The following is a 22,165-nucleotide window of genomic DNA, read 5'->3' as shown; positions in this document are numbered from 1 at the left end:
TCATCGATAAAATCAGTGAGATTCCGTTATCACCACCTGTGCCCCCTGAGCCTCTTCCACGTGCGAACACCCCTCTCTGGCGGCAGAGCCCACACCACGGCCAGCACAGCAGCTCCTCGGTGCCTTTGCTCCAGTGCACTAGGCCCTTGGCAGGTCAGAGCACAAGTTTAAAAAAAAAAAACAAAAAAAAAACTTGTTTCAGTTTATCAAAATGACAATGATACTCTATTCAATTAAAATTAGTAAAAATATTTTATTGAATTTCAGGAACTTGGTAGTTTTAAAATTTAAAATCTTTGCACACAAATCACCACTATGCTTTCTAGAATTGTGGAGGTTAGGACTTGAAGACTGTCACTGATCTCCTTGTGTCACATAGCTTGGAAATCCTAAGTCCCGGGGCTGCCCCGCCCGACTCAGGGTCTGTGCTGCTGTTCTAAGGGAGGATGGTGAAGGGAGTGGTGTCTTTAAGGAGCTCAGCTGTCCACGTGGAGACTCTTAAGGATGCCAGAGTAGGAGGGATCCCAAGTCATGCCCAGACGCACCGCGCCACGTGGCTCACATGTGAGTTTCTCTTTCGTATCTTTGTTTGGTTTGGGGCAAAGCTGTTCAAATGAAGTTTCTAGTTCCTTGGGGAGCTCAGAAGTCTGGCAAAGGTCAAAGCAGAAACGTCCTGAAGTAAGACATTTAGGAACTTCCAGTGAACAGCTGGGGATTAGTTCGGAGCAACATGTCTGTTGAGGGGGCACCAGGAGTCAAGCAGGGACGCGAGCTCAGTGGCCGTGGATGTTTTGAGGGCTCCTGGGAATTCAGAGCTAAACTGCAAACGGTTTTTAAGTGCCCGGGATACGACTATTTGCTAATCCATGTTGTCTTTCTGCCTTCTCCTTGATAGTCTTAAATTTCCATGTGCCAATCAATCAGCCAACTGAACAAGACAAGGAAGAGGCCCCCAAGCCCTCTGAAAAAGGCACACGCCAGCTGCTTTACAGCAAAAATATTTGAGAGGTGGGTACTTTTAAAGTCTATAATCCCAGCAAAAGTCCCTCCAGACCCACAAAGTCTATGTTTTAGGCTCAGAAATAACCAACTGATGGACTGGGCTTACTTTGGGAGAACTACCCCAGTCTTTCTGGACGGTGACAGGTACACTGCTGTGGAGACACGGCTCCAGGCGGACACACGATGCATTGGCCAAGTCCGTGTTCGCGCTGGGGCGGCCTCGACCATTCACCTGCCCAGAGCTCAGTCAGAGCCCACGGGAGTCATGACTGGCAGGTCTGGACCACTCAGCGGAGCGACCTGACCCTACGCAGGACATTATGCAATCGGCGTTATTTTGCAAATCGCAAACCTTCTGAGTAAAAAGACAAAAACTATACATTCCAAGGTTGTCTGTAAAGTGCCTGGAAGATGCAGACTGCTGCCCTGAGGCGCTCTGACCCATCCGGGCTCCAGCCTGCAAGTTACCTGCCACTGTCACACACGTGGGGCCTCATTCACATGATGGTTTCATTTTTATTTTTCTTTAATGGCTGAGTTATAAATCCAGCTAGTGTGCAGTAATTTCATTATTTTTCATACGCATTATCTGCAATAACATTGTGACAGCTCCGTACTGTGGGTTAACACACAATACTTAGAACAAATTTATCATATTTGGTCTGTAGGTAAATAAGGTTTTAAAATTGCCTAAATATACCACTCTGAGCCGTTTCATTCCACCAGGAAAATACAGGGTTTTCCCTCTCTTTAAAAAAAAAATTAAATACCAAAATAACTACATTTAAATAAATAACATGATGATGATGACATTTAAAAGTTCACAATAAGGCCAAAGCCCTCTTCTAGTTGCACGGCTGCTCAGCCCTGACCCCCTCAGAACGCTCTGGAAAGGCCAAGGGTTTTGTTCAGGGGCAGCGTGACGGAGGCCGGGCGGGCAGGGGGCGGGGGGGGGGGGGGGGTGGGGGCGGCCCTTACTGCTCATTCACTCACCTTTGTTTCATCTCACTTTTGTGTCTTGTAGGAGAGAAGTCAGCTTTAGGACTGCTTCAGCTCTGAAAGGCTGAGGGGGATTTCCTGTCACAAATCAGAGAAGGACCTGGATGTTTCCAAGGCCCTCGTGTTAACACGCAGCCTCTCCTCCACCCCGCACCTGCTGCTCCCCGCGTGCCGGGCAGATGGCAGCGTCACCGGGTGGACGGCTGGTCGGACGATGGCTCCGTGCCTCGAGCCGGTGGCCGTGACTAGGAACGTGCCACAGAGAGACCTATGACACTTGTCTGAAAAGGGTATGTGGAAGAAGACGGAATCTTTTTTCCAAATGAAGGAGGAACAGTTCTGTCGTTTGAAACACACACAACACTTAGGAGGCTTGTTTTACTTAGAGTGGAAAATTATGCTGGGACAAAGTCAACACAAAGAAACAGACAACAGAAAGTAGCAGGGAAGAGAACCAGTTAAGTGCAGCTCGGAGAGTCCGGCAGTTCTTTCGGTCATGGCTACATGCAGCCCAGCACGGGCATCCGTCTGTCCGGTCAGTCTGTCTGTCCATCCTAAATGCATCCGGCACCCGCTCTAACACGGAAAACCTGCAGATGTCATCAAGCAGCTCCATCTGAACATTAACAGGATAGACAAAAGGAAATCATTCCATAGGCTGAAAACAAACAACAAAAACAAAACTACATTGTTTCTTTTCCCCAAATGAAATCAACACAAAAAGTCCTGTGTGATTCCAAAATTTCCAGAGTAGAAATGGAGTGATCTGAAATGTCAAAGACCCCATTATTTCGTAAAGAAAGTACACCTCAAAATACTCTAATTCCACATGTGGACAACAAAACACGGTCTCCTCTGCAAGCGCCAGCCCCAAGCGTCCTGGGAGGGCAGCGGGGACGGCGCCCGCCCTGTCCCGGCAGCTCCGCCTGCCCCAGGCACGGGCTCAACCAGGACCTCGCGCCTCTAATCCGGAGTCCCCAGCTGAGCCCGGGGCGGGGAGACGCTGCCGGAACCAGGTTCTGTTGCATGTGGTTTTGTTCAGGTGTGACTTCTGTCTTTAAGGAGCGTAAGGCCACCTGGGTTTTGTGTTTTCAGTGCTGAGGTGAAGTCCAACCGCAGGGCCCTCTACCCACCGAGACGGCGTTCCGAGTGTCGGTGAGAGGCAGTGTCTCCTTTTGGCACCACAGAGTTGATATTAAAGTAAGAAAAGCTGTCCCAGTCGCTAGTTCTGGACACCCTTCTCCCTGCCGGCTGTCGGCGGCGTGTCCACACTCAGCGCGATGACGATGCTCTCACCGTCTTCCGTCTTGACCCGCTTCAGCTCCGGCTGCTCCGACTGGTCGCCGTTCTGGCGCTTCGTGGGCAGGGAGGCGGACGCCGATGCGTGTGTTGCCAGCATGTGCAGAGGACTCGCCCCTGCTGCAAAGAGACAGTGAGTCAGACCCCGCGTTCTCAGGTGCGCCCTCGTCCCCCGTCAGGCCCCCACGGGGCCCCGGGGCACCAGCTGGTCCAGGCTCTGCCCAAAGGGTTGGCTTCTGTGTGTGACTGGTACGGCCCGTGGTGGCCAGGGGCACAGGAGCCTGGACTGGGCAAACCCTATATAGCAAGTTAACTGTCTGACGAGCGGGTGTTCTCAGCAACAGCTGGCCTCTTTATCACTTCGAAGACTGTGCTACCTTCACAGAAGCACGGGGGGAGGCTCAGGCAAAGGGGCTGCCGCCCGCCTTCTCCCCGAGCAGAAGCCCCTCGTGCCCCACATCACACTGAGCGGGGTGGGCACGTGTGGCTCAGGCCAACCGGGAGCCGCGACAAGGAAAGGCCCGTGTGTGGGGAGGTTCATCTTCGTCTGGGCCCCATGAACCTAGGAGCTCACAAGCAGACACGTGCCCTGGTCTGGCTTGGCGGCTTCTCCTTGGTCTCCACCACCAAGCGCGTCCTCTCTCGGGGCTGCATCACAGAGAGACCCCCCTCCTTCCCTGGCCCTCTCCCGGCCCATGCTTTGCACAATCAGGCAAACTCTAAGACATGAAAAAAGAAAGTGCTGCTTCCTTAGAGTGAGAAGACAGGGCTGGGTCCCCCTAGGGAAGGGGCAGAACCGCCAGCCTGATCAGTGTCCCAGCATAAGGCACCCCTGTCCGAACCTGGAAACACAGCCAGGGAAGCAGCTACGAAGGGGAGGCATATAGATGGCAGAATGTGTCCTGGAGTGGAAGCGTCACATGGACACAGAGTTGCCTGTATCTTGAAAGGAAGAGAAGGCAGGAGAAGTCAGGCTACAGAAAGGCAAACTGGGAACTCGAATGCAGGGGCGGGGAGACCGACCCCAAACCAGGCGCTCGGCGACGGGTTCCTCCAAGGAGGTGTAGGGGCAGAAGACGCCGGGAGGGTGCAGGCTTCCACCTGGGCCCCAGGGATGCGCACTGGCTGCTGTAGAGACTCCGCCTGACCTTGGGATGGAGCAAGGGCCACCCGGGTGAACCACGGGCACAGGAGGCAGTTCTGCAACTTAGACCCGCCTTGTACCCGACTCAGAACCCATCCAAGTTGTATCTCTGGACCATCTCCACCGGCTCCTTTTCACACAGGGGTCTGTGGCATCTCTGCTGCGTCACACGCTCATGAGAGAGCCACCTGTCCCCCCGATTTTTGTCGGACTAGCTGTGGACAGCCCCAGTCTTTCGGATCTTCGCCCCCTGGGTGACCACACAGAGCAGTCTCGGACTCATGCACTTCATCTGGCAGGCCTGTCCTGATGCTTGGTGCTAAGGCCTCTTGTGTATGACACAGGGGGATGGAGAGAGCATTCTCTTGGGAAGATGGGCCCTAGGGGTCTCTAGCGGCCATGCACCCTGAGAGCTGTCAGCTCCTGGTCTTGAGGAGAACAGGCCCCCTGACCTAGACAGGGGGCCAGGGTGGGGCTCTGCACATGGCCATGCCCTCAGGAACAGAGGGGCTGGCTCGACCCTGATTAATGGGGGCACCCTGGTTCCTCTCCACTTCATTCCAGAATAACTGCCCTGCCCTGTTAGGAAAGAGGGCCTGTGTGGTTGCTGGGGTGGCACTGACGTGCAGCCCAAGTTCTTCCAGTGGGACCCGCACACCACACAGTCGAAGATGCTTGACACGAACGAGAGTGAATCGGTGCCCGGAACTGAGCGACACGGGATGCTGGGACCTTGCTGTGCTCGGCCACCCTCCCGGGAGAAATACAGGGCAGGGGTCTGTCAACCGGTTAACACACATCTTATTCTATGTGTTTCTGGTTAAAAACAACTTACTACCACGTTAACACTGAGCTCATGCCTGAAAGCAACTCATGTAACATAAAGCAAATCACAGAGCTCTGTGCCTCCGACACCAGGGGCCTTTTCAGTACTATGCTTAGGGTCCATTTTAAACAGGAGCATCACCAACAAAAACACCAACCCTGAAAAACTGCACTAAAGGGCATGTGCTTCTGGTCACAGCTCAACCCAAGAGGGGGCACTGCCGTGTCGCCCCTCAGCAGGAGCCAGATTCAAGTGTCCATCCACCCCGTGCGTGGGTGCGTGAGCACGCATGAGCACTGACTGGGATTACAAATAACTGTTAGTGATCAGGCGAGCGCTGAGGGTCAACTGTGGGAGGTCACCTCTAGAAGTCCCTCAGAGCACCAGCCTTACACAGGATGGGCACGACGGCAACGCCGTCCCCTCAGGGCAGACGCCTCCCGTGGGGAAACAGGGCAAAAGGCTAAGCTGGTCAAGCAGGTCTTCCGCTGGCTCCAGATACACCCCTGCAAGTGGCCCCCGGGGGAGACGGAGGTGAACAGGGACACTAGGCTAAGTCGACAGACAGCACAGGCACTAGCCCACAGGCACCTGTGTCCCCAAGAGGCCCTTACACCTTCTTAACACCTCAAAGCAGCACAGGGCAGGGGGCCGTTTTCTGCAAGGAGAAGGGCTGATGGCTGTGAGCATGACGGAGACTCTTAGGACAGCAAGTGAAGTGTCAGCCTGGGACTTCTGCTTCAGGGCCACAAGAGAACGTGGTCAGCAGGAGGAGGTGACCATTCTTCCCAACACCCGCTGCCGCTGCCCCTGCCCCCAGATAGAGGCCTGGGGTGGCTGTCTCAGCAAAGACCCACACTGACAGAGCACCTCTGACCAGAACCACATCCCAGTGGGGGAAGAGAGGCTGAGGAATGGCCAGAAACACACTGGGTTTTCTGCGGGGCAGGTGGTACAGCCCCAGAAGCCGCCGCGAAGAGGAGCTATCCCGCACAGGCACAGGCCAGACTTCCACATCCACTCTCCGAGGCCAGCATCACCCTGAAACCAAAGCGGACCAGAATACTACAGGAAAGCTACAATGTCCCTGACACAAACTGACATAAACCTCCTCAACAAGACATCAGCAAGTCAAATTCAACAGCATATGAAAGGGTTATATGCCACAGCCGATGGATTCATCCCAGGGACGCAAGGGTAGCTAAACATTAAAAAAAAAAAAAAAAAAAAAAAAAAAAAAGAGCCATGCAACACACTGCAATAAAGGAAAACACCCACATGATCACCTCAACACAGAAAAAGCACGTGACTGAACTCAACACCCTTTCCTGATACAGCTCCTCAGCAAACCAGAAAGGAAAAACAACTCGGCATAATAAGGTCTGTAGACGACAACCCACAGCTAACATCGGCCTTGACAGTGCAAGACGACATTCTCCCTCTAGGGTCGGGAGCAGGACCCAGATGTCTGCTTCAACACTGCTGGAGTCTTAGCCCAGCAGGCACAGGGAAGTCAAGGCATCTGAATGGAAAAGGAAGTAAAACTCTCTACTGGAAATGACCTAATTAATCTTTGTATGTGGGAAATCCTAATAAATCCACACAAGAAAACCCCCTAAGCCAAAAACTGTAACAACTCAGAACTGAACTCAGCAAAGTTGCAAAGTACAATATGGACATGCGAAAAGCAGCTGTAACAGCTGTGTATATAGTAACAGCTGTAATATGCAGTAACCAGCTATGTATATAGTAGCAACTGTAATGCACAGTAATCAGCAGTATATATGGTAACAGCTATATATATAGAAAAGACTGTAATATATAGTAATCAGCTGTACATATAATAATCAGCTGTAACATTGTAATCAGCTGTATATATAGTAAACTTAAAAGGAAATTAAGAGAACAATTCCAAAGGAACTGAATAGGAAGGAGTTCCAAAGGAATAAAACAGGAAGAAATTTGAGCCAGACTTTTACACTAGAACTACAGAACACTGTGGAAAGAAATTAAAGACTTAAACAAATGGAGAGATGTCAACGCTCCTGGTTGAGAAGACGTGATGCTCGTCATGCGGCACTGCCTAAAGCAATCTACGGGCTCAGTGCAGTCCCTATCGAAATCCCAAATGCTGTTTTTTTGCAGAAATGGAAAAGCTGATCCTAAAATTTGCATGGAATTGCTAGGGATCCAGAATAGTCAAAACAATCTTGAAAAAGAAGAACAAGGTCGGAGGACTCCTACTTCCCAATTTCAAAACTTCCTACAAAACTGTGGTAATCAAAACTGTGGCTTTGGCATCAAGGCAGACGCGAAGGTCAGGGAGATAGACGTGAGAAAGAAACCCGTAGATCGGAGGTCAAGTGACTTTCCACAAGGGTGACAAAACCACTCCGTGGGGAAAGCATGGTCTCTTCTATGGAAGAGACCTTCTATGGAAGAGGCCTCTTCTGGAACAGATGTACATCCACGCGCCAAAGATGTGGTCAGACCCTTACCTCACTCACTCGATACAAAAATTCACGCTACATGGATCAAAGAACTAAACCTAAGAGCTGGAACACTGTCGCTCTGAGAAGAAGAAAGCACAGGGGCACCACCTCAGGGGTGGCAGTGGAGTCTTTGCATAGGCCACCTGGAGCACAAGACACTAAAGGGGACTTCACAAGTAAAAACTGGTGCATCAGAAGGCTGCCTGGGTGGCTCCATCGGGTAAGCATCCGATCGTCGGGTTCAGGTCACTATCTCACAGCTCACAGGTTCGAGCCCTCTGTCAGGCTCTGTGCTGACAGCTCACAGCCTGGAGCCTGCTTCGGATTCTGTGTTTCCCTCTCTCTCTGCCCCTCCCCCACTCACGTTCTGTCTCCCCCTCTCAAAAATAAACATTAAAAAAAATTATTTTAGGGGCGCCTGGGTGGCTCAGCCAGTTAAGTGCCAGACTTCCACTCAGGTCATGACCTCACGGTTTGTGGGTTCGAGCCCTGCATCGGGCTCTGTGCTGACGGCTCGGAGCCTGGAGCCTGCTTCAGATTCCGTGTCTCCCTTTCTCTCTCAGCCCCTTCTTGGCTCACACTCTGTCTCTCTCTCTCTCTCTCAAAAATAAACAAACATTAAAAAAATTTAAAAAAAATTATTTTAAATCTGTAAAAAACTGGTGCATCAGAGACTCTATCAGGAGAGTGAAGAGATAAACCCACTAAATGAGAGAAAATATTTGCAAATCACATCTGGTCAGGACCTAGTATCCAGAATATATCAAGAGCTCCTACACCTCAACAACAAAAAATGGACAAAAGATTTACACAGACAGCTCTTTGAAGACCTACAAATCGCCAAGCACATGAGAAGATGCTCAACATCGTTACTCATGAGGGAAATGCAAACCCAAATCACTGATATCACTTCACACCCAGTAAGATGGCCATGAGGGGGAAAAACAACAACAGAAAACAACACGTGTTGGTGAGGATGTAGACAAATGAGAATCTCATACATCAGCGGAAGAATGTAAAATGTAGCTGCTGTGGAAAAGTTTGGAGGTGCTTCAATAAACAACACAGAATTACCATACGACTGAGCAATTCTACTCCTAGGTATACACCCAGAAGAAATGAAAACGAGGACACCATACATAGTCATGAATGTTCACAGCGGCACTGTTCACAACAGCCAGGAGGTGGAAACAATCCAAATGTCCATCAATCGGTGACTGAATCAACAAAAATGGAAACATTAAGCCATAAAGAAGTACTGACCGATGCTATAAACCTCCGAACATGATGCTCAGTGAGAGACCAGATATAAAAGGCCACGTATCAAACTGTATCTACAGGGAATGTCCAGTGTAGGCAAATCCACAGAGACAGATTAGTGGCTGCCAGGGGCTCAGGTAAGAGGGAAACGGGAAGTAACTGCTGTGTATAAGGTTTACTACTGGGACAATGAAAATGCTTCTGAACTCGTTAGAGGAGATGGTTTCAAAATGCTGTGAATGTACCTAATGCCACTGACTTGTAGGCTGTAAAATGGTCAATTGTATGTTACGTATATTTTACCATGACGACAAAAAAAAAAAAAAAAAAAGACTCGAATCCTAAGGAGTACTAAGTATAAAAGAATTACTGCTAATTTTAAAAAATAGTAAAAGCAAATTCTTTCAGAGATGCTGAAATACCAACAGATAAAAATGACACGACGTCTGGATCTGGGTGGGGAAGAGCTGGGAGAGAATTTCCAGAATGTCTGACGTTATCCATAATACAAAGCTTAAAAGAAAAAAGCAAAGCTGCTGACTTTCAGAGTTTATTAACAGGTACCGCTTTCCTTTCTCAAGAGTGACTTTCTAGGGTGAAGGCAGTCACAGGGCATGCAGCACCTCAGTGACAGCTGACACTGTGTAAGGAGAGCCACCCTCCTCGCCCAGTCTTCAAGCTCATCTGCCACCTCCTCCCCCTTTTCCACAGCGCCTCCTGCACCCACTCGGCTGGGTGCCGCCGCTGGGGAGGATGGTGTCTGGGAGCACTGAATCGTTACGGACTAGAGAGAAAACCCTTTTCTAAACCAGTGATTTCTTTAAAAAAAAATTTTTTTAATGTTTTTTATTTTTTGAGAGAGCACAAGCAGGGGAGGGGCAGATAGAGAGGGAGACACAGAATCCAAAGCAGGCTCCAGGTTCTGAGCTGTCAGCACAGAGCCTGACACGGGGCTCGAACCCAGGAATGCAAGATCATGAATGACCAAGCTGAAGTGGGACACTCAACCGACTGAGCCCCCCCCAGGCAGCCCCCAATGATTTCTAAGTAAAAGACTGCAACCAAATTAAAGAAGAACCAATAAAATTTCCCACTAACAGATAATTTAAAATGGTTTTTGGTAAAAGATGACTAAAACTGGAAGGAGTTTCAGTATTTTTTCCATCTTCCTTTTCCTGAGAGGGAACAAGGTCTCAAGGCTGACCCTGCAGCGATCATCAGTGATGATAAAAAAAACTGTGTGGCTTTCTTTAAAGCCCTGATATATTAAGAAGTTAATCTTTAATGCAATTTTAATTTATTTTATGAGATAAATTATATTTTTGAGGAGTGCCTGGGTGGCTCAGTCGGTTGAACCATCAACTCCTGATCTCGTGGTTGTGGGATCAAGCCCCAAGTCGGGCTCCATGACAACAGAGAAAAGCCTGCTTGAGATTCTCTCTCCCTCTGCCCTTCCCCCACGTGCACCCCTCTCTATCCCTCTCTCTAAATAAATAAACAAAAAATTGTATTTTTGGGGGCACCTGGGTGGGCTCAGTCAGTTAAGTGTCCGACTTTGGCTCAGGTCACCATCTCACAGTTCGTGGGTTCGAGCCCCACGTCGGGCTCTGTGCTGACAGCTAGAGCCTGGAGCCTGCTTCCGATTCTGTCTTCCTCTCTGTCTGCCCCTCCCCTGCTTGCACTCTCTCAAAAAGAAACATTAAAAAAATTTTTTTAATAAATAAATTTTAAAAATTCTATTTGTTTTTTTAAGTTTGTTTATTTTGAGAGAGAGGGAGAGAGGATCCCATGCAGGCCCCGTGATGTCTGCAGACAGTCCGAGAAGGGCTTGATCCCATGACCCTGGGATCATGACCTGAGCCAAAATCCAGAGTAAGGCACTTAACCGACTGAGCCACCTAGGTGCCCCAAAAATTGTTTTTATTTTTTTATTATTTTTTTTTTTTGGTAACGTTTATTTTTGAGACAGAGAGAGACAGAGCATGAACGGGGGAGGGTCAGAGAGAGAGACGGAGACACAGAATCTGAAACAGGCTCCAGGCTCTGAGCTGTCGGCACAGAGCCCGACGCGGGGCTCGAACTCACAGACCGCGAGATCATGACCTGAGCCGAAGTCGGCCGCTTAACCGACTGAGCCACCCAGGTGCCCCACCAAGTTGTTTTTAAATAATAGTTAACACGTGCCAACCTGTGGATAAATGGACCAACTTGCGATCAGTTACCCATTTCAAATGCTGTCTTCTCAGGTTCTATAACCCTTATATTCACGATTAAATCTTTAATAATTCCACATTCTCCTGTGCAGAGTAAAAATGTGCTCAGCAAACAGTATTCAGACAGAAACTAGTCGGCACGCATATGAAATCTGTTAGGGCGCAAGACCCCGTTACAGGGGCAAGAGGGCCTGTCTGGGTGCTCATACATTCTGAGAGTAGACGCCAAATCAGGGCAGTATTCAGGGCCAGGAGACTATTAGAGAGAATGATGTAAAACAGTGGAAAACTTAATCCTTTGCTTATTAAATCTGTAAGGAAAAATTTTAGATACCAACTTTCACACGTGAAAGGGATACACAGCTGTTCCAACTCCCTCCAGTAGACAGGTGGACCTAAGAGGCCCCTGACTGGCACCAGTGGTTCTCTGACAACCCGGAATGCGTTAGAAATGCACTCTTGGGCCCCCAGGCCACACCTGCTCAGGAAGGGACTCTGAGGCACATCATATCTGGGAATCACTGGCTGAACCATGGCTTCAGCCTGAGCAGGATTCAGACCAAAAAAGGACCGACCAGGCCACCTCCCAATGCCACCTTCTTCCAGAAGCACACAGCGCCAACAGGTTTGCTGCGTCAACGTCATCCACAATGACAAACTTATTCAGAGAGAAAATAAGGCCAGCACAACTCTTAATACTTAGGGGGACACAGAACCTGAGAAGACAGCATCTGAAATGGGTAACTGATTGCAAGTTTGTCCATTTATCCACAGGTTGGCATGTGTTAACTATTATTTAAAAACAAAGACATTAGAAAAACAAAACTCTTGGGGCGCCTGGAGGCTCAATTAAGCGTCTGACTCTTGGTTTCAGCTCATGTCATGATCACGCCATTCGTGGGACTGAGGCCCCGTATTGGGATCTGCACTGATAGCCCAGAGCCTGCTTGGGATTGTCTCTCTCCCTCTCTGCCCCTTCCCCACACTCTCTCTCGAAATAAATAAACTTAAAAAAAAATAAGAAGAATAAGAACAAAGAACTCTCAGGTGGTTAGTCTTCCCCAGAAAAGGTTCCAGAACTTATTCTACCAGTGAGTTTGGGGCAAGGCAGAGTGGGAATCTGAATCCCATAGGCAAACGCAGGTCTCCTCCATTCCTTCATCGCTCACAGGTGGCAGGTCAACACAGTTAGGCCTTCTGTTCTCTACCCCTTTTCAGAGAAACTCTATGGGCACAGAGAGCACCTTCTGACCACGAGCCTGACTCCATTGCTTGAGCTCCTGCAGGCCACTGCTGCGTCCTGATGGACAGCAGGGACTCTGTACGCCTGGGCAAGGACCCACTGCTCAAACAGCAGCTCTGAGGATGACACTAGACTCCTGAGTTGACTTAACAGCCAGCTGGACCCCTACGCCTCACATGGCTCCACAGGGCTGGGTGAAAGGGGGTTCTCTGTGCTCTCATTTAAAAGCCAAGCTCAGGGGCACCCGGGTGGCTCGATCGGTGAAGCATCCGCCTCTTGATCTCAGCTCAGGTCTTGATCTCAGGGTTATTGAATTGAATTCTGGCGTTGGGCGTGGAGCCTACTTACTTACTAAATTACTAACTACCTAACTAAATGCCAAGCTCCGTTGGTCTGTCCTGTCTTCTCTACTCGTCGATGTGAGAACATGCATGGACAGCTATGTGCGCAGAGAGCAAGATTCTCTGCTTCCGTCAGACACACTCTGGAGCACAGGTATCCCAGGAGACATCTCAGAAGGCAGGTGCCAGTGCCCAAACCTCCCGTTACTTCCAGGCCACACCCAGGTATCTACACAAGGAGGGGGGTATTTCTAGCTGTCTAGGTATTTACAGAAACGCTAATCTCCGTTCAGATGGCTCCACCAGGGAGACCCCCAGGAGAGGTGACACCCACAACCACCGCCAGGTACCTTGTAGCACTATTAGGTTTTTTACACTTTAGAAATGCAAACATTTCCTCAGACAAAAAAATTAAAATTTAACAGTCGGAACCAAAGTATGGAACACTACCATTCATAAAACGGAGAGCAAAGGATCTTTGCTCTCGATATCTGCACCCTATTAGCTGTGAAGGACACTACTTACCGTTGTTCACCTGGCCGTGGACGGCGGCAGGGACTGGCACCACATGAGTCCCGTTCTGCGTCACAGTTTTTATTGGTAGCTGGTGCTGACCCAGAGGAGCCTGCTGCACGATGGTGACCGTCTGGACGGGGGTGGTCTGTGGCGTCTGAATGATACGGCTAGCGGCGCCCAGCGTGGCGTGGCTAATCGCAGGAATAGGTTCCACTTTTACTGAAATTAAAAGGAAGGGGAAAGAAACAATTCCAACTGACATTACTGGAAAGCCACAGCAATCACGCCAGGTGGCCAGCAGATCCTAAGACGTTACGTAATTAGAAAAGGGGTTTGGGGGCGGCACCTGGGGGGCTTGGTCGGTGGAGCGTCTGACTCTTGGTTTCGGCTCATGCTGTGATCTCACAGTTCATGAGTTCTAGCCCCGCCTCGGGCTCTGCACTGACAGTGCAGAGCCTGCTTGGGGGTCTGTCTGTCTCTCTCCGTCTCTCTCTCTCTCCCTCTCCCCCCCCCCCCCCCTCTGTTCCTCCCCAGCTTGTGCTCTCATCTCTTTCTCTCAAAATAAATAAACTTAAAAAAAAATTAAAACAACAACAACAAAAAGAAAGGGGCTTGGGACGAGTAGGTCTGCTGGGAAGACTTGAGAAACAGCTTGAGAAACTGCCTGCAGCGACTTCTTCTGTTGCTTTACCTTTTACTTCTTTGTGGTCTCCATTCTCTTGCGGCTCTGCCTTAGGAGGGGCCAGCACGGCCGCCTGCGTGACCACGGCCTGGCCGGCAACAGTGTACGTGCTGGCCGGGGCGAGGCCGGCCACGCCGGTGACGGACACCGCGGGGATCTGGTGGACGACGTGCACCGTCTGCACGACAGGCTGCTGGGAGGTCGCGGTGGTCACGGGGGCGGCGACCGTGTAGGTGACAGGCTTGATCGTCGGCGGCAGCTGCCGCTGCACAGCGATTAAAACAGGCTGACTAGACAGGGGAGAGCCTGCAGAGTTTGAGGGAGCAGGGGTGAGGCATAGGCACCCACGTTCCTCCAACCGTTTCCCAGAACCGACCAAGCACAACCACCCGCTCACAGCACACAGAGGAGTAAGACAGGGCGCGCCCCTCCACCTCATAATAGTGAAGTCACTCGCGGTGGGAAAAAGGTAGTATCTTAACGGGGATACTGAACTCTTGTATCTGACTGCTAAAAACGCAATTCTTGCTCTATTCAGATTTCTTACGACACCTCTTCCCACATCTCTTTCCTCATGAAAAAGAAAATGTCAACACAGTATATGGGAGGAAGCTGCCTACTGACCCCAGTCAAGGGGGCCACGCTCTCCCCAGCATTAAAGTCTCACGGTGGGGACGAGAGAACCGGAAAGCCCAGACACAGAGTTACAAACTCTGCCAACCAACCTCTGCTCTCCCTGGTTTGGGCACAGAGTAAATGAAAAGACACGCTGGTGACAGGAGGTACAGGTGGGGGTGGGGAGGGGCTGTTGCCAGCATGGTCAGGAATCCCACTGTGTCGAAGTGCGTATTTTGTGGGTGCCTGGGTGGCCCGGTCAGTTCTGAGTCCCACTCTGGATTTCGGCTCAGGTCATGATCTCACAGTTTGTGGTACTGAGCCCCACGTCGGCTCTGTGCTCACAGCGCGGGGCCTGCTTGGGCTCCTCTCTCTACCCCACCCCCACTCATGCACGCTCTTGCTCCAAAAACAAAAACCAAAAAACACCAAAAACACACATTTTGCCAACCAATTAGGAATCATAATAGAATTAGTTCAGACACATTTCCACACTGTATTGTTATGGTTTTTGTTTTTGTTTTTAAATTCCTCAGGGCACACATCTTTATTCTGCTTTGCAACTTAATAAGTAAACTGTGAGATGCTCACCTAGTCATTAAGTGGGCAGTTTCTGCTGCCAATCAATGTCTAGCTTGTCTAATTTGTGTTATTCCTTTGGGGGGAGGGATTTTTTTTCACAATCTTTGAATGATCAAGCAACTGAGAAACAGATTCTTAATTATTTCAGGCATCCATAGAAGCTGTTTACGTAAAACAACGTTCACTGTTTTGTTTTTTGTTTTTTTTTTTTTTTTTCAACTTTTTTTTGTTTATTTATTTTTGGGACAGAGAGAGACAGAGCATGAACGGGGGAGGGGCAGAGAGAGAGAGGGAGACACAGACTCGGAAACAGGCTCCAGGCTCTGAGCCATCAGCCCAGAGCCCGACGCGGGGCTCGAACTCACGGACCGCGAGATCATGACCTGGCTGAAGCCGGACGCTTAACCGACTGCGCCACCCAGGCGCCCCTGTTTTTTGTTTTTTTAAGACTCACAGTACTATTAGTTTTTCAGAGCTTATAACACTCAGGTGTTATGCAGAAAGTACCAGGTACAAAGGAGCCAAGGCCACTGCTGTGTCCGCTGAGGAGCCTGGCCTGCCCCCACCCACCACACCTGCCCCCTCTCTGAGAGTCTCACCTGGTGCACTCTGAGCAAACCGTGCCTCCTGAATGACGGCCAGTTTGGGCTGTGACGCGCTGGGCTCCGGCTCCAGGGGGGCCGGGGAACCTTCCCTCGACAGGCTCTCAGGGGTCTGGGCACCACTGGAGTGAGCAGACAGCACTCCAGCGTGATTGGGAGAGGCTGGGGCACTTCTGTGTTACAGAAAAAAAGACAGTGGATTTTCACAGGTCCAGCACTCACCACGCTGCGTCATCTCAATAACGTGCATTTTGAAACTGTAACGGCCATTTGTCTTCTGCCACCTGACTACAGTTCTGGGAGCTCTACTTTCCCTGTGAACGCCTGTGACCGGAGATGGACCTTCCGTGAGACTCACTCAGCTGTGACAGCCAGTGTGCCTGTGCTGCGCTAAGCTACTGGGGCTCCGTGCCCACACGGGCTGCACGGCCATGGAGCTGCACTGGTGCCCTCCCTAAGCAGCTCCTGTCCACGGGCAGCAGGAGCCAGCGGTATGCAAGCAGGTGGGGGCCCCGAGACTTACATCCTGGTCCTTTTTTTTTGTTTAGAAACAGAGCATCTATTAATGAAGCTAAAAATGTATAATTTGAAAATCAGGCCATTAACATTATATAAAACAATCTTGAGTTTAAGCCGCTAGAATACAGCTTGGAAGAGCTGTTCATGTGTCAAGGGAAAGGAAAACACACAGCTCATCAAATGCCGACCGGTCACGTTAACAATGTGCAATGAGTTCAGTGAGGCCACAGCTGCCACGTGGGAGCGCAGTGGAAGTAAAACTTTATCGCCAGTCTCCGCCGTTTCAGACTGCCGTTCAAGAAACGTGTGGGCAGCATCCGACACTCTTGTTCAAATCCCCATCCCCACATTTAACCACACCGCATTTGGTAGTTCCTTCACTGTGAAAAGGAAAACTGACCAACACATCGAAGGCAAATTTACTAACCAGTAAGTGAGGTCTTTTTGTTTGTCTTTTTTCCTTACCTAGACGAGAGCGGTCCCAGAGGGGTTCTAAAGCAAGGCACGCCCCTAGGCCGTCTTTTCCTAAAAGCCTGCTCTATTAATTTGCTTTCAGAGGCAGGGTCTATCCTCCAGAATGAGCCTTTGCCTGGTTCTTCCTGGGAACGTGGTACTTTGATGAAATACCGATTCAGAGAGAGATTGTGGCGAATTGAATTCTATGAAACATAAAAAAATACGTAGAATTCATATATTTCTTTGCTGAGAAATGAAAATGTGCCCCAGTTTCAGTGCCCTGCAAAGCAGAGACCGAGGCATGCAGCCTTTGCAGAGGGCAGACGACTTATAAGCAGCGCTGTTCTGGGAGGAGCCGGCCCTCCTCCCGAGTGAAGGAGTAGGGGTGCGACCCCCCAGCCGGAGGGTCCTGGAACGAAATGGCAGAGGGAGCACCAGGGGCGGGGGGGGGGGGGAATCTAGGGAACAAAGAAGGGGTGGGCCATCTAAACCACAGGGAAGAAGGCAATTTCCATCTCTCCCCCAGGTAGGAGACCAAGGACCCTCACTGTAGTCATCTCACCTTTCCTGCTTAGAGACGAACAGAGACAAAATAAGCCAATCCTTTAAAATACTTTTTGAGCACGGAATTAGCTTACAAGAATCTGTCACAGCCATCTAAAATGAATTAATCCAGTGCAAAGTGTTTGGCAAACCAGCAAAGGATAAAGACGAGCTAAAGGTTGAGACGTATTGTCGACACCATCTTCCAGTAATAAGAGCACTTTGCAAAATACTTCCATACATGTTTTTCAATTTGATCCACAGAGAGGAGGTTTCCCTCAACTCCTGCTCTATTCTTTCCATTACAAAAATCTTGGCTCACAGCTTACAGACAGTTTCAGGAAAGCTCCCCATTGCAACCTGCACGACTCTTGGCAGCACGCCTGATCCCGAGCCCCCCAAACCAGAGTCAGCAACAGCTGGACAGAAGCCATGCATCCAAGTTATTTCATGTATTTACACCCATCTTTAAAGTTAGTAAGTTAAACTACTGAAGATTCAAAATGATGGTAACTCACAGTACAATTTCGGGCTATCCCAAAATCATTTCTAAATTCCCCAATTAATCTTCTAAAGGAACTCCTAGCCACAGCCTGAAATCCTCACTTGCCAGAGGTGGCTCAGAAATCAAATGTATCAAATTCTACTTTACAACCCAGCTAGGGGACCGCTCACCTACCACAACCAGTCACAGGCTATGGCTGTGACCACAGCACCACGCAAGCCCGTGGAAGTCCGTCTCCCTCACCAGCAACACGCAGGGGGGCAGCCTAGACTGTCTGTGATTTGTGGAAGTGTTTATAAATAAATGCATTACCTGAGACTTAGAATATTTTATTTTATTATTTTTGTAATGTTTATTTAAAAAAAACTTTTTTTAAAACGTTTATTTATTTTTGAGACAGAGAGAGACAGAGCATGAATGGGGGAGGGGCAGAGAGAGAGGGAGACACAGAATCGGAAGCAGGCTCCAGGCTCCGAGCCATCAGCCCAGAGCCCGACACGGGGCTCGAACCCACGGACCGCGAGATTGTGACCTGGCTGAAGTCGGACGCTTAACTGACTGAGCCACCCAGGCGCCCCTAATGTTTATTTTTGAGAGAGAGAGAGAGAGAGAGAGAGAGAGAGAGAGAGAGCGCGCGCACACTGGAGGGGCAGAGAGAGAGAGAGAGAGGGAGACAGAGGACCCAAAGCAAGTACAGAGCCTGACACGGGCTTGAATCCATGAACCGTGAGATCATGACCCGAGCCGAAGTTGGATGCTTAACCGACCTGAGCCATCTGAGAGCCCCAAGATTTAGAACATTTTGATAACCGCAGATACTTGTTATTATGTTTTATCACAGGTTTAGGGATCTACCAACAATACCTTTCTACTAGCTCTTCCAGAAAAATCAAACTCAACTACTACTGGCGCTTCCACCAAAGAGAGAAGACGATCTTCCTCTGATTCCTCAGACGTTTCTGTGCCGTAGAAGGTAGACTCCAAGACTGTGGGTTGAGAAAAGCAAACCCAGACCGTGACACCACAGGGCCCTCTGGCTGTGAACAAGGCAATCCTGACGACTGCCATGGAAGGGTTAAGAGGTCCTCCGACTGTACTGTGGGAGGGAACCTGGCTACCTGGGCAGCTTACAAGTGAACAACATGGGAGGTGCTGAACCCCCACGTGAAGGCTGGAACTGCACCGAGAAGGTTAATGCACGTACTGCTAGGAGGAAAAAGGGAAGCTGGCTCAAGGGGAGTCTGGAGGTAGGAAGTGCCATTTCAGGGGACTGGGACACTAGTATTTCTTCCCACTGATAAAGGAGAACAGGACCGGGGCGGGGCTGTGGTTCCACGACCTTCATGCCACAGACAAGCTGTACGCAAGTTCCTAGGTCAAGGAGTCGCTATTTTCTGTCCTGAAAATGTGACAGAAGCTACACTATACACCATCACAACAGGGTCTAACAAGCCTATGGAACAAAGAGGCCACGATTTTCCAGCCAACAAGACTAGAAATGCTGTGGAAGTCATTCCCATTATTCCACGAGATACTTAATGCAGACACAAAGTAACTATATTTCTAAGGTCATTTAAGGCCTTTGTAATTTGATCAAGCCAAGCTACAAACACAAAAACCATGCTGGCTTGGCTTCTACTGATTCAGAAAGTATTACATGCAGAGAAAAGGCAGGTTATTACTCTTTAAAACTAAACAGGAAGAAAAGGGTCTGCAGTACTGCACACATTCTCTCCCCCCCAGACCCTCCCCTCACCGAGGCTACTTCCCACAACCCATCCTCCCTGGGCACCAGTCCCTCCTCCCTCCTGTCCCCGAAGGCAGCTCCATCCCTGCAGATGACCCGGACGAAAGGCCCAGAGCTGGTCACCGGCCTCCGGCCTCTGTAAGCACCCCCAGCACTCCTGCCCAGACCTAGTGTCTGTCGGCCCCACTCATGCAGAGTGCTCTACTGAGGACTTGTAAAGAAACTGGTAAGAAGGGAACATGTCAGGACCTTCTAGAAGCAGAGTTCAAGGTACAGGGTGAGAGGAGCCCACAACACGCCCTCTACTTTAAGAAACCGGCTCTGGTCCTTTCAGAGGCCCAAAGGCCCAGAATTCAAGTTTTCTAGTTATAACAAATACCTCAATTCTGGGCTGGGTAAAATTATAATTATAAATCATAAGAAAACATTTTGGCATAAATATGCAACCGAAGGAAAGAAACATGCCATCTTCCCAGATGCGGTCACAATTTGTTTTATCCCAGAGTTTCCTCTGGACCAATCAAGAAGCCTTGCCAAAGGCAGACAAGGCAAAATACCCGAAGCGAGCCTGGAAGGCAGCTGTGGACTTCCTTCAGGTGCTCCAAAAGGCACAGGTCTCCCAGGAGCAGATCAGAGTCAGGGCCAAGCCCTCGGGCCCTGCTCTCCCAGCACCGCCACCTCCCTAACGCTCTAGGGGAGGGCAGGAGGCAGTCTGGAAACCCGCATTTTAAAACTGGGCTGTTCTACAAGACCGTCTTCCCCCCTACTCTCCACACAAAGAAAATCGGATCTGGCTTTTATGAAACAAGGTTGCCAAAGGGAAAGGCTTTTTTGTTTTAAGCCAAAAGTGAGGACATGGGAAGAAGGTCTTATCCATACAGACTTTAAGCGCAGTCACTCTGGGAGGGGCAGCTCAGAGAATCTCATGACAGAAAAAGAACACGTGTGGACCAGTACTGGGAACAGCTAAAAGAAATTGAGAGCGCATTCCAAAAATTAAAGGGAGGGGTGCAACAGGAAATCTCTTTTCTGCTAAAACACTGGAGCCAGGAGGGCCTTACACAGGCAAGGCTCAGTCACCCTTCTGGGCCTTGATCTAGACAGAAAAGAGGTTTCGATAAAAAGCAGCATCGATGACAGCTAACAGAGAGGGGTGCTTGCCCTCCAGCAGCCATGTCTGTGACGCTCCGCTCTCAGGGGCTGGGAAGTCGTGCACGTGGGGATCGCACCTGACCTAACTCCCCACAAGACTGAAGCCTGGAGGAGGCCGCCCCTGAGAGCTGGCCTTCGTCCTCTGGCCAGAAAACCGTATGTTGTTTGGAAGCAGCTCTTGCATAAATGGATGTTAGGAAACACAGGGAAACACATCACCGAAGGTCTGGCCAGGCGCTTCAGAAACACTGGCTCCCCTTCTGCCCCGCTAACTGACATTTCCAGTCACCAGAATTCTGCACGCGACGAGCTGCCCATAACCCCACCCCACTCCTTGAGGGGGTATCCTGAGACCTCATCTGCCCACACACAGGAAACCGTGTTCCAGGAGCAATCATCAGAAATGGACACAGATTATCATTTGGCTCTGCTTCTTTTGTTGGACATTTTATCTGAAGCACAACCTCACTGTCCTCAATTAAAATGGTCAGTATCGCAGGGATTTCTTGTCCAATGTGTTGAAGAGACCTGCCAGGTAACTGGAGAGCAAAGCGTTCTCCAAATCCAGCATTTTCCTCACTGCCAACTAATAAATGCACCTCGCTGTGCATAGGGAGGCAGGCAGGGGGCAGCTGCCCCAGGCCAGGAAGGGAGGCGGGGTCTTATTCTGTACCCTCCACAATCGAGGACCCGGACGTGACTAAAGACCCCTTACAAAGGAAATGTTCAGGATTTGGCTGGACTACTTGTATTATAACACGTTTGTATGTCTACAGGTAGAAGAAAAGAGTTTTTGCCCATCATTAAACAGAAAATGGTTCCCCCTCCACCCCCACCCACTCGGTTATGGTTACGGGTCAGCAGACACATTTTTCCGAGGATCATTTACTCACTATGCCTGAAAGGAATAGTGTTGCCATTCCTCATTACTTAATGAATTCAAGAACTGCAAGCATACGTTTCTTCTTTTCTTATGCTGTTAACGCTCCCTATTTCAACCCTGCCTTTCCCATATGGTCCGAATTAGGGAGGTTCTACCATACTCCAGCAAGCAGGCACACCTAGCACAGATACACAGAAGAAAAAACCACACGGTGTAAAACTTTAAAAATTAAACGAAATTAAAAAGTTCAGTAAGGATCCATTATGCACTAATATCCAAGAGTCCTCTGAGGAAGGCTGGGTGGCAGACACCCCAGGAATGATCTGAAAGTACAGGAACACAAGCAGGTAGGCCGCCCCCACACAGGGCAGCATCGGGTTTCTGCTTTTCTACACTGCCCAACGGGCGAAGATGTCTTTTGAAGAAAGGGTTCGTTGATAAAATAGTTTGGAAACCACCTCTGCAAACTTCAAGAAGCTATGTACGTCAGCAGACACAGGTAAGGAAGACAGAAGGAAGAAGTAAAGGACGGGCTGGGTTTTTC

The 22,165-nt window shown here is 49.7% G+C and overlaps 1 protein-coding gene across 2 annotated transcripts in view; it reads right to left on the bottom strand.

Annotated features, from left to right (window-relative positions):
* Positions 1 to 233: 233 nt before the first annotated feature.
* The window catches only part of FOXK2 (forkhead box K2), a 66,060-nt gene continuing 44,128 nt past the window's right edge, over positions 234 to 22,165 (bottom strand). Inside the window, exons 5-9 of one of the 2 annotated variants that reach the window (XM_086688339.1) lie at positions 16,801 to 16,994; positions 15,814 to 15,989; positions 14,027 to 14,323; positions 13,345 to 13,554; positions 234 to 3,420 (exon numbers count right to left, since the gene is read on the bottom strand). In XM_086688339.1, coding sequence (XP_086544465.1) covers positions 3,224 to 3,420; positions 13,345 to 13,554; positions 14,027 to 14,323; positions 15,814 to 15,989; positions 16,801 to 16,994 — 1,074 coding nt within the window. In that variant the 3' untranslated portion in view covers positions 234 to 3,223. The remainder of the gene's footprint in view (positions 3,421 to 13,344; positions 13,555 to 14,026; positions 14,324 to 15,813; positions 15,990 to 16,800; positions 16,995 to 22,165) is intronic. The other variant, XM_086688340.1, reaches the window with a different exon arrangement.

This window comes from Puma concolor, chromosome E1 (assembly GCF_028749965.1).
Source record: "Puma concolor isolate L17-30 chromosome E1, mPumCon1.1.hap2, whole genome shotgun sequence".
Taxonomy (NCBI): domain Eukaryota; kingdom Metazoa; phylum Chordata; class Mammalia; order Carnivora; family Felidae; genus Puma; species Puma concolor.
The sequence above is the reverse complement of the archived record's forward strand: the minus strand, read 5'-3'. Positions and strand labels throughout refer to the sequence as shown.